General features: G+C 37.3%; 1 protein-coding gene across 1 annotated transcript in view; it reads left to right on the top strand.

Annotated features, from left to right (window-relative positions):
* The window catches only part of ADGRV1 (adhesion G protein-coupled receptor V1), a 510967-nt gene that overhangs the window by 479802 nt on the left and 13389 nt on the right, over positions 1-17776 (top strand). Inside the window, exons 89-90 of the mRNA XM_070233305.1 lie at positions 13735-13926; positions 16209-16386. Coding sequence (XP_070089406.1) covers positions 13735-13926; positions 16209-16386 — 370 coding nt within the window. The remainder of the gene's footprint in view (positions 1-13734; positions 13927-16208; positions 16387-17776) is intronic.

Here is a 17776-nt window from a genome sequence, read left to right as displayed (position 1 = left end):
AAAAATTTGTGAATTTGTGATTACACACCCTCACACCCTTACTTACTTGGGATCTGAGTCATGGGAGCAGATGCCAAAGAGAGCACCCCAAATGAAGTCTTCCAGACTTTCTGGGAAGATGTATTAAGGAAATGGCTTAGATGATACAAGCAGAGCCATTTCTTAGTCAAGACTAAGCGCTTAAGGTGTAGAAGCTGTTCATAGAGGGATCCTGGGTTTTCTTGCCCTTATTTTTCTAGGCCCCAGTTAATGCAGGGTTTGGGGCACTTCATATATTCACTCTGCTGGTCAACAAATATTTATGAAGGACTTGCTCTTTGCAGGGCACTGTGCTGGGCTTATGGCAGTGAAGAAATCCAGTTGTCTTGCTTTAAGAAGTTTACAGGCTACAGTATGACATAGGAGACCGACTAGAAAACTGTCAGTTAGGATAGTGCATAATAAGTGCTGTAAAAGGGTGCACAGGGTGCGGGGGCAGGGTGTTGGCTACCCAAGCCAGTATGGGGTGGTGGGGTGACCGCAGAAGCATCTCACTGTCCTGGAGGAAGCTGATACTTACTTAAAGAGTAGGGCTAGCCAGCTTAGGGGAGGAGGAGCAGGAGAGGGAAGGGCAAGTCCACAGAGCAAACCCAAGAGAAAGCACAGCATATTCGGAGGAACTGAAAGTGCCTAGTGGTTGAGTATGCCTGGAGTGTGGAGTCTGAGTCAGGGAGTGGGGACAGATGAGGACCAAACCACAGAAGGTTTTATTGGCCTAGTTACAAAATTATATTCTCTCCTCTGAAAGTACTGGGAACCACTGAAGCATCAACGCCTTCCTCCTCCCCCCACCATTTTGTGAAATGACTCAGTAAGGAATAAACCCCATCACTGAAGAAACTGATGCCCACGCCTTAAGGAAGGTGGTCAAGAATTGTGTTTATCATCACACTTAAGGCAGAACAGCACCTTGGATTGTATTCTCTACCAGTTCTGGGAAAGAAGTGGTTCTTAGCCATGTAAAATATTCAACCACGAAGATTCTGGTTGGCCTTATAATGTTACTTTATTTCTTGGAACACAACCTTGTGGCAGGCCACCTCAACTAGTAGGAATGTGCTGAAATAAACCAACCAGGTTAAGGATGAGACTAACTTTGTGCTAATCCTTTTAACAATAAAAACAATATCACCTTATATTTATAAATTAGATTTAAAGCTTACAAATATATATCTTACATTTATTTTATTTGAGCCTCATAATAATGCATCTAGGTAACTAGTATTGATACTCCCATTTTACAGATGAAAAAAACTGAGGTTCATATAAATAAAGTGTAGCTCAATGTAACAGTATTTAGCAAGTAGCAAAGCTACTTATTTTACTAATTATACTAATTAGTATATAATTATACTTATTATACTATTTATCACCTATTCAATCCTGAGATATCTGACCTTAAATCCCATTTTTTACAAGAGAATGGTTATAAGGAGTAAAAAAAATTAAGTTTAGGGCTAGACTAAAATCCTCATTTAAATTTTTTTGTTAAATTATCAATCCCTTCATTTCCTCAGAGAGTAGAAGATAGTGAATAATGTCCTTGGACTTCAAATATGAAACAATATAATACCAATTTTGCTGATTTTTGTATTTGTTTTGGTCTAAGGAAAAGAAAGTCTCTATTTAAAATGTTCTTTATTTTTTTTAAAAAAGGAAAAGAGTTGATTGAGTTGAGGTCATGGTAATTAAAAGAGACACTACTAGAAAATTCATCTTTTACTACCAGTATAATATGTTTAAAAATTATGTTCTGAAAAATTGGCTGTGGAATAAACACATGAAACTAAATCTTTTTTTCCCTTTGACTTTCATCACGAGAGGTAATACATGCCACATATGAAACTTACCTACTATTGCAATGTTGAAAATTCTGTTGTGAAAGAAGTTTGAGAGTGTGGACCGACATCATAAGAGGAATTTTAGGCCACAGGACTTAATTTTATTTATATGCCTCATATTTTTAACTTTACTGTATGGTCTTTGATGCAGGAACTACATCTTTTACGTTATTTTATGAATCACAGAATTTCCCATGTATTAGACATTCAAAAACTTTGAAAAGAATAGTATACAATGTTATTTTGTTGAAGAAAGATAAAACATTTGGAAGAGCATCCCCCAATTTCGGTAAGGCCAGTCACTGGACCCAGCTTCCACTTTACTGATTTCCCCTTCGGGCAGTAATCTGAGGTTCGGGGAGCAGAAGAACTGCTGGTGGAGCTCCAAGCATTGACCCACATGAGTGGGCATGAAATACTGTGGAGAAAGAGCTGAGCCAGTCTGTTCACTGGCTGCATGGAACCTCCAGTGCGCCAGTAGGCAACACTCAGCTGTTATGTATTAACTCAATGAATGAATGGAAAATGAGTTAGGGAGAATTTAAGTTGAGGATCATCCTCATGTAAAGAGAACTGGTTAGAATCTGAGTTCTTATTGGGCTACACTCGATAGTGCTGCTGTATCAAATAGAATAGCTTCCACAATGCTGGGCCCTTGCTGAGCCCTATCCAGCTCTTCTAAATTGCCCTACAATTCACTGTCGCTGACACTTGAGTGAAAGGGAGTGATGTTAATAAAAATGCTGAGACAACAGGCTAAACCAGGAAGCCCAAGCAAACCAGGACTGTCCCAGCAAACCAGGATCTGAGGTTACCCTAGCTATTGCTCAACTATAAATCCAACCTTCAGCTCTTATTCCAAAAAAATGCTTACATATGAAAGCGTGTCCTTACATAATTAACGGGTTGAGGAAAATAAATCCTCTCTAGAAATTGTAGTTTTAAGAAATTTCATACCCAAGATAGAGTGGTTATTTCTGAGAGTTAAGATTTGGTATAAATTGTGGGGGGGTTTTGGCTTCTCTATATTTTCTGTTCTCTCTTTTTTCCCCTTCTGCAATAAATATTAACAATGAACTTGGGCTGCTTTAAATTTTTGCTTTTTAAAATTGAAATATCCATACATTTTTTAGACTTTTGTTAGTAGATCAATTATTCCATAGAGCATCACTGGAGAAATTCTGATCTTCTTGTTTCACTGATTAGAAAATTGCAACCAAAAGATACTAAATGATTGTCCCTACTAAGTAGTTTGTTAATCATAAGAAATGAGTATTTGAAAATAATATTTTGACAATCTATATTCTGGTTCTTAATATCTGGAATTACTATTGATTTCTGTTTAGATGCTATATTTTCTCAAATCTATAAATGCAAAGATTCTCAGAAGTGTGATACTTTAAGGAGTTTTTGTCTGCTGGTGAGACGTCCCAAATTTTCCCAGTTTTGCCAGTTGTGCTGAGAAATCTCTTCCTGTCTCCTCAGTGCATGGTTTATACCTGTGTGTTTCAGTACAGCAAAGCACAGGATGTGGAGTTCCATATTTCTATAAAAGTCTACACGGACTATGTCATTATTTTGGATTTGACTTATCTGAGAATGTTTCTAAAACAAGGCCATTTACATCATCTTTGATATTTGATTAACCACTTTATGATAAAATGAATAATTTCTTAAAAATTTACTAGTTTTTTTTTATTTTTAAAGCAATATAAAAGATATAGAAGCCCAGTAATTATGTGTCTTTGGCTGATTGTCTGTCTGCCTTCAGTAACTTGTGGGACAGGAATAAGTCAGGAATACAAAAACTTAGGCATCTCCAAAAGGTACCTTGGTGTCAGAGACCATGTAAAATTGACAGGAAGGCACACCCACATTGATCCAGCATTGTAGAAAATGTGGAATGTTGATCATTCAGTATCTTCAGATGGAATGCCTAATTCAGACTGTAGTTTAAAGGCTTTGAACTCTGTGCTATATAGTCTTTTGCTCTGAATAAGAATAATCATGAATGAGGTAGGTGGGGTGGAAGGAGGGAGACACTCCTGTCCAAAGTTAACATATAGTTATCAAACTTGCTGATCTCACGTCATGAGTCAGAGTATTCCCTAACCTAAGGATACCTTTTACTTGACAGCACTATATACTATATATTCCAGTATTTTCTCACTACTCTCTCTTTTGTCACTGTGTTTTCCCCAAAGATATCAGTTATGTCTGAAATGAGTAAATGCCTCTTTTTGCTTCTGGATGTCTATTTTTGACCATGTGGACCCCCTCCTTCTCCTGGAACAGAACCTTCTCTTGGCTTCTCTGATATAGTTAGTTACGGCTGTCTTCTTATCTGACCTGCCTGACCAGTCGGTGGTTCCTTGTTTGCTTCACTAGTTCTCTTCCTGTTCATGTCCTCCAGCTGTGTTTAATCCTGAGCACTCAGCTTTTTTCTCTACATAAGCATCTTCCTTAAAAAAATCATACACCCATATGGCTTCAGCTTTTACTACTGCGCAGCTATTTCCACACTGATGTCTCTAACCTTGCTTTCTTTCCTGATCTCCAGTCTAGTACTTAAAATAATCTTACATGTTTTCACTTCAACGTGTATGATATTTAATTTAGTTTCCACAACAAAGTGATTCCCTCTCTGCTCTTATTTTTATTGGCACTGCGTCATCCAATTTTCCCTTTTCATCACCATCAACACTATTCTTTGGTCACTGATCACTGTCCAAACAATTAAGCTTGATCCACAGAGTGGTTAACAGCTATCTGAAGGCTAAATTTTTAAGGCCTCGTTTTCAAAAAGGCAATTTAAAGGATGCCGACAAAAACTATGTTTAAAGGTACTTATAGAGTTACGAATGGCTTTTACATTTATAAATGTTGGAAAAAATAGAAAGGAGAATAATATTTTGTGACGTGAAAATTGTATGAAATTCTAATTTCAGTGTAGTTTCAACAGAGACCATATGTCCTGCTAAGTCTAAAATATGTACTATGTGACTCTTTTCAGGAAAAGTTTGCTAACCCTTGGTTTAAAAGATTAGTGTTCAGTTTATTAAAACAACAAATTCAAAACCCTAGTTTGTTCTAAAGCTTTCAAAAACCAGGTGATTATATTCCCTTAAACCACAATCAAGATACAGAACATGAGGCTGGCCCAGTGGCACAATGGTTAAGTTCTCATGTTCCACTTCGGCGGCCCGTGGTTTGCCGGTTCAGATGCTGGGTGTGGACCTATGCACCACTTGTCAATCCATGCTGTTACAGGCATCCCACATATAAAGTAGAGGAGGATGTGCCACATGTTAGCTCAGGGCCAGTCTTCCTCAAAAAAAAAACCAAACCCCAGAACATTTCCATTACCCCCAAAAGATTCCCCAAACCCCCTGTAGAACATCCTTCCTTCTGTTTCCAGAGTCAGGCAACCACTATTCTGCTTTCTATCACTATATACTAATTTGTATCTTCTAGAACTTTTTATAAATAGGATCATCCAATAAATACTCTTTTGTGTCTGCCTTTTTTCACCCAGCATACCAACTTGAGATTCATTCATCTTGTGTGTTTCAGTAGTTTGTCCTTTGTAGCATGGGTTTTTTTCTCAGCTTTATTGAGGTATAATTGACAATTAAATTTTAAGATATTTAAAGTGTACATCATGGTGATTTGATATTTGTATACAAATCGGCAGTGGGACAGTTTGACCCATGGCCATACTTTGCTGGACACTCTGCAACGTTTTACTCTTAGACAAAACTAAAAGTAAACTTTTGTATAATCTTTTCTGCATAGAAAAACCACCCCAGAAGGCATGAAAACAATTCACTTTAACTGTTTATTATTGTTATGGTGATTCTTATTATTAATGTTATTACAACTACAGACTTTGGGTATTTCCAATGCCTGTGGCAGAGATGTCTCAGAATAAACCAAAAATAGTTTCAAATTATTTTTTTTAAAAGTACTTATAGATATAACAAGATTTAAATAAATAATCGTGGTACAGTTTGGTATTTTTATAATTTTAATTAAAAAATATTTTTCGCATTCAAAGCTTACTCCAACTCAATTCTCTTCTCCACTTTTTATTAAAACCTTAAAAAAATTATGCTCAGATTTCAAACCTCTTCTACATTATTTAGTTACATCTCAGTAGTCTTATGGCCAATTCCAGTCTTCTCTTCCCCTTAATCCTACAACCTAACTCAATTTGTACTTCTGAAAACTTTCTAATCTAGAAACTCTCAAAGCAGGGGGGTTAATGGAGTCAGGCACTTGTGTTCTTGTAACTTAAAAAAAAAGAAAAACAACTTAATTTTCAGTTCCTTCTATCTTGTCAGAGATAGTCTGGCTCCTGATAAGTAGTATCGTGACTGAATAGCACTTGGTGCTTTGAAACTTAACAGAAGCGTGCAGAACACTGAGCATCTCAGCAATGGAGCGCTGGAGCACAAGGGTCAAGAGGAAAGGCTGAAGGATCACATCATCTGGAGATGAGATTGCTGAGGCATGACCCAATAATTGTCTTTGGATTCATGAGAAGTCTATCATTAAGAAGACTGACCAAGTGTTTCTCGTGTCTATAAGTGCCACACAGAGAAATATGTTCTTAAATTGCAGGTAGAAATTTGGTTGTAGAAAAGAAAAAATATCTTGTCTATCCTCTGGATATTTATAGTAAAAAACATAGAATTGTTGTTCCTAGGGATTATGGAATTTAGAATAGACATCATTCTAAGCTCAAACCTTAAAAGTGAAGTCCTGCTACCCAGATATCTTAGTCATAGCCAGGTCTGAAGTCTGCAGACTAAGCCAACTGAACTTCTGTTGACTCCACTAGTTCTGAATACATAGATGGTGTCCCTAAATTAGTAAGAAATTTTAGAAGAGCTTGATATAACTCATGGTGAACACTAGGTAATTATCTATCCCATCAGAATATTTTGGAAAGCATTTGGATCATAATTGTTCCCATAGATTTCTGAATATTTCAATTGTGCTGACTAACCAATGGTCGTCAGGAGGAACTCACTCGCTTCCTTTCTCTATATATTTAGTGCACACGTTAGACTGCGGATTCTTATAAATAAGAATATTAACAAAAGCAACGTAAATTGTGAAAAATAAGAACAGTTAAAAAATACGAAGCAATGAAAGATGAAATTCCCACTTTTCTCACACCTGAAAAAAATGTACACACGTATAAATACTGCATTTGGCTTTTCAATTCTGTCACTGGCGTGAAATCCATTGTCTTTGCTGCTAAGTCACTGGTGATATAAAACAGCAGCAGGTCAGCCACCCAAGAGCACAGCGCGAAGCCAGAGATGAGAAATCACTCACGCACGCTTCACGGGGGTGCTGCCAAGGGGAGAGCAGAAGCTGAAAGCTGTGAGGCCGTTTAAGGAGAAAGAGCCACAAGAAGGAGCAGCAGCAGTATGCAAACCCAGACTCAGCAGAGAAGCCAGAGACAGCCAGAAAGTCACTTGGGGGCTCAGTGCCCAGGAAGCCCACCACCAGAAGGGCATCAAACCAGAAGAGCAGAGATCCAGCCGGGAGCAGATGATTCATTCTCCCATGATAGAGTCTTGGCACACAGAACGTGTGAAACAGAAAGACTAAGCCAAAGCAAAATTTTATTGAGCAACTACTGAAATTACCTAACCATAGGGAGAGAATTAGAGGACTGAAACCAACACAGGCCTCAGGCCCATGTCTGTCCTCACCCTATCCTACTCTCTCCCAATGACGAAATTTAAAAACCATTATCTCTTATTTAGCAAATACTTCTTAAGCTCTTCCTGTGTGCCAGGGACCATGCAATAAACTAAAAGGTACAGCAGTGAACTGCACATGGCCTCATGCTTTCTAGGAGGTTACAGTTTAATGGAAGATATATTTTTTAATCCCAAATTTGTAATTTTTGAGTTGAAGAAAGCCTAATTTCTACAAAGATTTCATTCCTCTGAATCCCTTTTCCCGCACTGTTTTGGGCATTTTCTTAGGCTGTCTAAAAGATGGGTGGTTTTGATTAGGCCACTTGTATGACTCCACCACCTATTTCTGAACTATTTTTCATAACAGGATTAACATATACCTGGAGATTTTGAAATTGCACATTTTCCCTATGTCTCTAAAAACATTATTCCTATTTTAATATCTTAATGTTTCAAAGTTTTAAAAATATAAAAAAGAAAAACAATAATAATAAAGTGTGCGTGTGTCCATGTTCCTTTATATAGAATTGATCATTACTAATATACTGATAAATTGGCTTGGGATTTTAAAAAACAGTTCACTATTATTTTGGGGGGAAAATGATGAATACTTATTATAAGGAATTGAAACAAATAAAAGCATAAAAATTAAAAACTTTTAAAATCATTTCAAACTTCACCTATAAATAATCCTTATCACCATTAGGTGACCATAAGGGAAACAATGAAGCCCAGGAATTTTCCAAATTTGAGAGCACAAACCGTAGATCCAGAAAGCTTAGAGAACTCCAAGTAAAGAAAAATACACCTATGCATATCATAGTCAAACTCTTGACAGTCTAAATAGGAAATCATGAGTGCAGCTTGGGGCAGTGAAGGGAACATTGCATACAAGAAAATAATGTTAAAAATGAACACTATTCTCATCAGGAACTCTGGAAACCAGGAGACAATGGAATGACATCTTTAAAGTCTCCCAACAAACAAAAAACCAAAACCTGTTAACCCAGAATTCCATACCCAGTGAAAATATCCCTCTAAAATGAAGGTGAAATAAAGACATTTTCAGGCAGACAAAAGCTAAAAGAATTCATTTCCAATAAATCTGAACTACAAGAAATGCTAAAAAGAAGTTCTCCATGCTAAAGGGAAAGGGAAATGATATGAGAGAAATCCAGTTCTATAGAAAAGAATGAAGAACACCAGAAAGAGTGAATAAGACATTAAATATAAAGCATCATTTTTAAAATTATTCCTACTTCATACATATGTGTGTCATTAAGTCTCCTTTAAGACCACTGACTGACTTTAAGTGAACATCATTCCAGACATCTTTCTAGATCTAGTAACTATGATTGGATGCCTAATTATAAGTAAATTTTAAATATGTGAGCATATTATAGTTGCTATAATACACAAAATTTAACTTCAATTTACTTGCATTTGTCACAGGAAAAACTAAAATGGAAGAGAAATAATTGTTGAATTTCAAAAATGCTTTCACATCACAAAAGATATTCTGATCACCACAAGAGAAATAAAAGGTCTCTCTCAAATTAAGAAAAGATATTATAAATACATTAAAGGGTTGAATCACTGTTTTTGATCACCTAGGTATTTCAATTTTATGGTATTGATTGACTATATACTATAAAAGATGATAAAGTCATCAATACTCAGATCTCCTCCCATCACCACTCTTCCCAACCTTAGGAATTTTTTTAGTTAATATTATGCTTTTTGCATTGTCTAGATACTTAACATTTACATTTGACTCTGTAACTATAATTTTCATAATTTTTTTCGATATTGGTCCTGTTTCTAAATGCGTAGACACAGGTATTTTTACATGATCCTTTTGCCATCTTCACTACTGAATTCTGTTTTTTACTCTGAATGGGCAATTCATCTCTTTATTGGTTATATTTTATTATCATGTAGTTTGTTTGGGCTTTTTCCCCCTAATAAGATCCATGGATGCTGCATTCTCAGCATTTTTTTTAATGTTTGACAATTTCAAATGCTATATTCGCTGGGTATAATATTCATGGACCATTTTTTTTCAGAACTTAATAGATATTACTTCGTTGCCTTTTAACACGAAAAGTTGATGTAAAGAAATCTGAAGCCAGCCTAAAATTTACCACTTACTAAGAGACTGGCTTTTTTTCTGCTTGAATATTTTAAAGTTCAAAACTTAATAAAGCTATGATTTGGTATTAGTGAATCTGTATCAAAATTTCCCTGGTACATGGCATTAGACTTTCAATCTGCAGATTTGTTTCTTTTTTTTTTTCTGGAAACTTTTCTTATATTAATATTATATCTTTTTATTCATCTTCAGTTACAGTCTTTGGATTCCTTATTTCAAAGAGAGCAATTTCCAATCCTTGAGTATTTTTCTTACCTATTAGCTTCTTTAACTCCTTTAATCTCTGTTGTTTTCATCTTAATTCACTGGAATTTTATATTAGCAAAATCTCTTCCTTTATTTTCAAATTCTATGAGTCATGATATGCCTCGTGCATAGTCAGGTCCAGCTGCTGAGAGCTCAGTTGTCCATCAACTCTCACAGCATACGGTGAGATACGTACGTGGTGTCTGTAAGACCAATCCCTCATTGCCTATAGATCTCTAGCTGTTTATTCCTCAAATATTTAAGTGCTGGCACCACTATAGAATTTACATTTTAATATCTAAACTGATTCAATTCTTTGTGTTTTAATGTCAGGCTCGGCACTATCACCTGCCTATTTTTATCATCTATCATTGGTCAAAACTGACAGAATCTCAAATAAATATTAGAAATAGAGGTGATGTAGAGTCAATATGTCAGGTTGCTCAGCACAGTTGGGTCAGGATTGCTGAGAGCTCTGACTGTAGGAGTGTGTTAATGCTCATTGGTGGGGGACACAGTGTAAAGTCTGTCACTCGAGTGACTGTTGGCTGTGAGTGCAGGATACATTCAGAACACACAAAAAATAAACAGTGAACTAACGTTTCACTTTATTTAGAGACAAACAAAATTAAAGGAGTGTGCCTGGGCAACTGTTAAATGGGTTCATTTAACGCATTTGGTAGTTTAACCACTTTTCTGTAACCTGAAGGAATTAAGGGCTGCCAGAGGCAGAGACAAAGAGGATCGCTAAGACAGCTTGCGTGCAGTATGGTTTGAATACCTGGGTTTTACCCTTTTCTGAGGACCTTATACAAGTCTTACAAAGCTTAACTGCTCCTAGCTGAGGGCTGCATCTTAGTCCTCACAGGGCACACTCACTTTGCAGACAGTTCTCCAAGTCAGCGTGAAGCCCTGAGACTTCACTTCATTTAGAGACAGGCAGCTTAATCAACTTCCTGTTTTACCCACTTCTCTGCCACCACTTCTCAGTTAAATTTGTCAAATGGCAACGTTGATTCTTTCCCACCTCAGATGGAACTGATAGAAATTAAGAGAAGCAGCCAAAATCTCCTGTACTTATTTTGCTCCATGATGATGTTAACAGCATATATTAACTCCTTTAGACCATTGTGGTCTCATTTGTGTCTCATTGAATGTCTGCCAATAACGTTCAATTCCTGAACCAAAAGAAATACAAAATTGGCCATAGTGGGTATGGTCAATCCAGATACAATCTAACTAAAGACTTTTGAAAGCATGTCTCATCGTGGTGGTAGGAGATGCAACAATATCATCAAAACAGCAATGCACAGAAAGAATCCCCTTCTCTGTAGCCCTCCACTAGGTAAAGAATAGGAAGAACAGATGGATTATGCGTGTCCTGCTTTTAAAACAGTTAACCTATTATTTTGCAGGATATTGTTCTCTTTGTGAGCAACATGAGAGTGGGAGCCAAATGTCTTCTCCTTGCATCTCAGTGCCTGACAGGACACGTAGTGGGGGGGTCAGCGTTTTGGAAGGAATCGTTGAGATTCTAGATTCTTTTACAGAGCAGCAGACAAAGGAGACTCTGAGATTTAGCATGCAGTGTTTGAAATAAGGACTTGTTTTTACTCTGAGGTCAGAAACCTCCACAGCTGAGTACTTTGGATAATGAAGGTCCCTTTTCTATATTTGCCCAGCCACGGCTGGACATGGGCAAATGTCATACAATCTGCCTTTAAACATTCTTTTCTTTCCACTTTAACAGTGTTTGTGTTTCCTGGGGCACATCTAAAAGATTAAAAGTATTTACTGTACATGTAAATATGCTTTTAAGAAAAAAACACATGCCATTTTCACAGGCAAGTTATTTTCAGCAGGCAGTTCCTTTCCTGAAGCATAAAAGGGCAGATATAAAAACAAACAAGAGGGAATGTGCTGTTTTAACAAATGGGTCCTTAGAGATGGATTTTAAAGCATGGCTTTTGTTTCCTGTTCCAGCTTTTGCCCTATCACTTCGTAACACTTAGAGAAATCCTGAAATAAATCAGTGACATTCTCACAATTTTTAAAGCTGACAGTTTAATTTTTTTCCTGTTTTGTCTATTGCTGTGGCCAATATAATTAGGTCATACCCATTTGCTTGTACAAGAAAAATTTTGGATGTGTATGTGTGTTTTCAGGAAGCTTTGTTTCTGCTAATGGGTACAGCATCATCTACATGTGAAACTAATTCGCTTACCCTACATAACTTAAAATATTAATGTTGCTTCCTAAAAAACAAAACAACCCTAATTCAAAAGGAAATAAGCATTTCTGTTTCTAATTTTATATCATGGTTAGAGTAATTACATTTAAAAATATTTTTAGCAGATAAACCACTGATTTTAAAACATATTTGTTGATTATATAGACTGGATGCCAACTCAGGAAGGGGTCATTCCAGTAGAAAGGGGAGAAAGGCCTAATTTATAACAGTGTTCCAGAAATGGCCACAGAGATCAAATACTAGCATGCCTTCCTTGCAGACTGTCCCCTAATTTCGTTGTATATTAAAAGCTGATTGCAATTCTTATGCCTGAAGTATTTGCTGATAGACATTTTGCTATTTATAATAGGAGATATAAGTCTCAAGCCCACATGTATATTATTTGCTTTCTTGCTTCTACGTCCTAGAAACATTAGGAACCATGGGAGAATGCGAATTTCACAAAATGAAGATACTCAATTTGTGTTTTATGAAAAATCTTGACATTAACTCCTTTTCTTCTTTAATAAGCTGAATGTCTTGCTTTCATTTTTGTGGATTAATGTAAGAATTTTAGTAACTAAGGAGATTCTTATTTGCTTCCAAGACTTAAACATGGATTAACAGACACAAAAGGCACAATTTAACATATTTTATTGGCTGAGTATAAAGGTCAAAATTACCAAGCTTTATAGAAGCACCATTAGCAGTATACAGTAGATCCCTTGTGGACATCATGAAGGAAAGCCAGTGTAGGCAATGTCTGGAACACAAATACAAAATTTGAGTTGCTCTCTGTGACGGAAGGAGAGCCGTTGTCAAGAGTTTGACTAGATTGCAAAAGAATTTAAAGGGCCAGCAGATCTTTCAGAATGCACAATATCGCTTTGTTGTTCTTATGTAACATTTATGAGAAGCAAGGCATGCTAAATATTAAGCAATCCACAGAATTCCTGAGTCCCTACCCAGTGATTCTATTTCCAAATGAGATAAGAAGGTGAGATCTATAAACCAAATCAGGAGGCTTAATTAGTGCTTCCCTTCCCTGAGTCCGCCAGGTGGTTGGAGCATTAGTCTCTCTCTTCAACCATTTTGCTAAGAAAAAAATGAGAATAAGTGAGATAGATGAGAAAAGACAGCAGTCTTTTAGAAAGTGAGAGGTTTGCTTTCTAAGCCAAGAGGTACACAGCTAATCAGATACACCTCTACAATTTTGTTTTCATGTATTAGTAGAGCTAGATTTCAGAGCTACTTCTGTTTTAACCAAGAGAAAAATGATTCGTTAGTGAGAGGGCAATTTTCCTAAATGGCATTGACTAACTTTTTCATAACATTCAGAAATTTACAAGGGCCTCTTGCTGGACTTCTAGCATGTTTTGTGATTCCCAGGTTTGGGTAGGATTTGGAGAACACTGGTGGAAAATCACCTCTGCTTCCAGCCATGTTTATTCTTCAGCCGCGGTAGCAGGACTTCGTGTAACATGCTAGTGTTCTTTTCTTTTGCAGGGACTCTATGTTTTTGTGGTTTATTTCGTTCTACACAACCAGACGTGTTGCCCTATGAAGGCCAGTTACACAGTGGAAATGAACGGGCACCCAGGACCCAGCACAGCCTTCTTCACACCCGGGAGTGGAATGCCTCCTGCTGGAGGAGAAATCAGCAAGTCCACCCAGAACCTTATCAGTGCTATGGAGGAGGTGCCCGCCCCTGCCCTTTCTCTGTCTGTGTCTCTCTCTGTCTGTGTCTCTCTCTCGTATACAGCCTTTCCATCACATAAAGAGTACCAGTTAAATGGTGCTACATGACTTTTAAATCCTTTTCCTACTCACATCCTGTGATCTGTGGTATTGGGTTTGCTGGCTGTGATAACATGCCTGTTATCTAACTCCTTTTCTTCCCTGCCCTGTGAGCTCTACTAACCAGCAGTTTATACTGGGGAGTCAGAGCATAATTTATCATCTTCCTTCAAACTCTTCCTTATTTGACATGGCAGTGACTGAATCTGCTTCAAAAATGGTTTCTTAAATACTGATCTTCCTAAAAATGCTTTCGCAGCCCCTTCCTTCACCCATCCCAACTGACTACTTCAGTCCCAACAAACACTCAGTGAAAAGAAGATAGGTTGAGACTCTTTTTAATTTAAAAACCCGAAAATATTATAGAACAAAGGCTTGGAAGAGTGCTTCAGCAGCTGCACTAGAAAATCTATCCAGGATTTGCCTCCCACTGCTCCCTGTGTTCTTGCCACATCATTTGGGTTTCCTGTGTCTAAATCACATTGACACCAACCTGTCAGTAATGTCACCCATAGCGCTGGGACCACCCAAAGCTTACCTGAAGATGTTGGTCCAGCGAAGGATAGTATGCATGTCCGTGATAATTTCTGCAGTGCCTGTGATGTGCTTGCCTTCTATTCCTTATGTAGCTTGTATTGCCCTTTCTGTGCTAAAAAGCCAAGGGGAACAGTATTTGTGTTTGCATCCTGAAAAATGGCAAGAAGTCAAAGTGCATTTGTCTAAAAAAGAAACTGTTTATAGATAGGTAAGTAGGTAGGTAGATAGATATAGATAGATAATCTACCTGCTCAGTGATATTTTTTGTCTTCCATGGTAGTGTAGAAAGTAATCTTATTCATGTCAAGTTAAAATTAAGGTAAGCAATCACAATTCAAGTACAATATTTAAAAATTGAAATATGTCTTTAATACCCTTAAATATTTAGAAATCTAGTACTATGTCTATATCCCCAAAATTCTTAAAACTGAATTATTTTCACATCACACTTGGTACCAGTAGAAACAGATATTTTTAGGATCAGCAATTCAGAGTGGATCTTGAAAACAAAATTTTGTAGTTCTTTTTTCTTTGTTATCCATTCTAGCATTTGTCTAGATCTGAACTATACAATATGATAGCCACTAGCCATGTGTGGCTATTTAAATTTCCACTAACTAAAATTAACTAACATTCAAAATTCAGTTTGTCAATCTCCCTGGCCACGTTCAAGTACTCAATAGCCACAGGTGTCTGGTAGCTATCATAATGAAGAACACAGGTATAAAACGTTGGTATCATCCTGGAAAGTTCTGTTGAACAGTGCTGGTCCAGATGTTCAACTTCTTAGCGAAATTTTTTAAGGTTTCACCTTCCCTCAAATTTATTTCCACAGTCCTCAGGTCACTTTTCTCAGTAGGAGTCCTCCCTTCAGTCTCTCAGAAAACCTTGTATTGGGAGGCAGCGACTATGACAGTTCAGTGCCTGGGCCTCAGCCACTACTTGAATGCTCATTTGGAGTGTTGCACAATGGCGTATCCTAAAGTGTGCTCTACATTCCTCAGAGACTTAGAATTGGCCTTGATCCAGCTGTCAATGAGGGCCTGTCAGAGACATTCTAGAAAGCCACACGGAGAAGGGAAAGCATTAGGAAAGGAAGGAGTTAGGAGTTGTTTACCAGTAACCAAGAGGGAAGTGAATATATTTAATCATTTCAGGATAGGACTATCTTTTTAATCATTTAATCAAAAAAGGAGTTGAGAATGCTATCAAAGAACTTTTTCAATTCAGCATGTCCCTATAGATAGCCCCTCTATTTAAAATTCTATGTTGTGTCTTAGAATAAAGATTAGGAGGGTTCTTCTCCATTTCTTAAATTTTTTACAGCTTTCTTTGCACATATCCTGCAAAAAAAATAAAATGTATTGATTGGGTTTAAAAAAATGGTTGTCTTTCCCCACACATGACAGCCTAGAAATCTACAAGTAATTCTAACAGAGAAATTGTTTAGAATCACCAAATGAGATTGTCCCATGGAAAGACATACTTTTCTAAGGAACAAGGGTATAATTCTAGACAGTTCAATAGCCCTTTCAACTTAGTCTTTTCAGTGTGATGTGGAGGTAAGTTGTTTGTGTAGATTTGGGAGTAAATATGTACATATTTCATATTATAGTTTCTTTTTCTCCCCCTTCCAACCCAAAAAGGTACCACCTGACTGGGAGAGAGCATCCTTCCAACAAGCCAGTCAGGCCAGCCCTGACTTAAAGCCAAGTCCACAGAATGGCGCCACATTCCCTTCCTCTGGAGGATATGGCCAGGGGTCACTAATAGCCGATGAGGAGTCCCAGGAGTTTGATGACTTGATATTTGCATTAAAAACTGGTATGTATGAACCACAAACCACATTAGAAGTGGGCACTCTTGTTATGCTACAATTTATATCCTCTTCCCATGAAGTTGCAGAAGACGTCCAGTCAGTCACCCCTAGCACATCCTGATTCTCATGACCCATTCCTATTCCCAGCCAAACTCAGGATATTTTGTTCTTGGCACCAAATATAACACAACCTAAAAATAATTTGCAATTTGCTTTTAATGAAGATACATACTCTAAGTAAATGTAGATATCTCTGTCCTGGAATCGTGCTAAAACACAAAGATACTCCTGGGATAGCTTCAGTAGCATGAAAGAGTTTTGCCTCCGACCTGTCTAAGAGACCTTCTGGAGTATCTTTGAAGCAGAGACTTTCAAAGACAACATAATGGGCCTCATACAGTTCTATAGTTTTCAAAGTACCATCACATGTAGTATTCCATTGTCTCTTCCTATACGTTCAACCACTCAACATGTGACCCCAGTGGATAGTTGTTTTCAAATCAAATATGCAGTTTTTTCTTTTCTTTTTTTTCTTGGAAAAATGTTGAACAGTCATTGCTATAAAAATATCAGTGAGTTTTTCATTTCTAGATGTACAAACAAGCAAGAAGGTACATCCATGCTCAGATGAACCTGTTGAAATAGTTATTTAAAAGTGCATTTTTCTGTATATATCTGTATATTCAGAATAGTGCTTGTCACTTGGTAAACCTTCTGTAGATATTGTTGAAGAATGAATGAATGAGTGAATGAAGGAATGGAAAAAACAAAACTTAGAGTTTGCTTAGAGGAATAGACATCCGCTCAAACATGACATGCGGAAGAAGTAGTGGAGGGCCTGGCCCCATGACCAAGTGGTTAAAGTTCTGCATGCTCCACTTTGGCAGCCTGGGTTCGTGGGTTCCCATCCCGGGCACAGACCTACTCTGCTCACCGGCCATGCTGCAGCAGTTTCCCACATACAGAAAAATAGAGGAAGATTGGCACAGATGTTCACTCAGGGCAAATCTTCCTCAGCAAAAAAAAAAAGAAAAGAAAAGAAAAAAAGAGTAGTGGAAAGAGTTATTAATTATTGAGGAGATCAAGAAAATTAAAAAAAACTGTTTCAATTGATTCTTGAAAAATACGTAGGTTTTAAGTAGGTAGGTAACGAGTGGAAGAAAGGCATTATATGCTGAGGAGACAGAATGAGCCAAAGCCCAGGGCTATGGGTACATAGCAAAATCACTCTTATTAAAGTATGAAGAATAAATTTAGAAGCAAAATCAGAAAGGCTAGAAGGTTATTACAATCATTCAGGGGAATGAGGTTCAGGCCTCAGATTTGAGAAGTGGAAATGAAGAAGAGATAAGTACAGAGAAATGCTGAGGGCACAGTGAGAGGACAGTCAGTGAA

Source organism: Equus caballus, chromosome 14 (assembly GCF_041296265.1).
Source record: "Equus caballus isolate H_3958 breed thoroughbred chromosome 14, TB-T2T, whole genome shotgun sequence".
Lineage (NCBI taxonomy): Eukaryota > Metazoa > Chordata > Mammalia > Perissodactyla > Equidae > Equus > Equus caballus.
The sequence above is the reverse complement of the archived record's forward strand: the minus strand, read 5'-3'. Positions and strand labels throughout refer to the sequence as shown.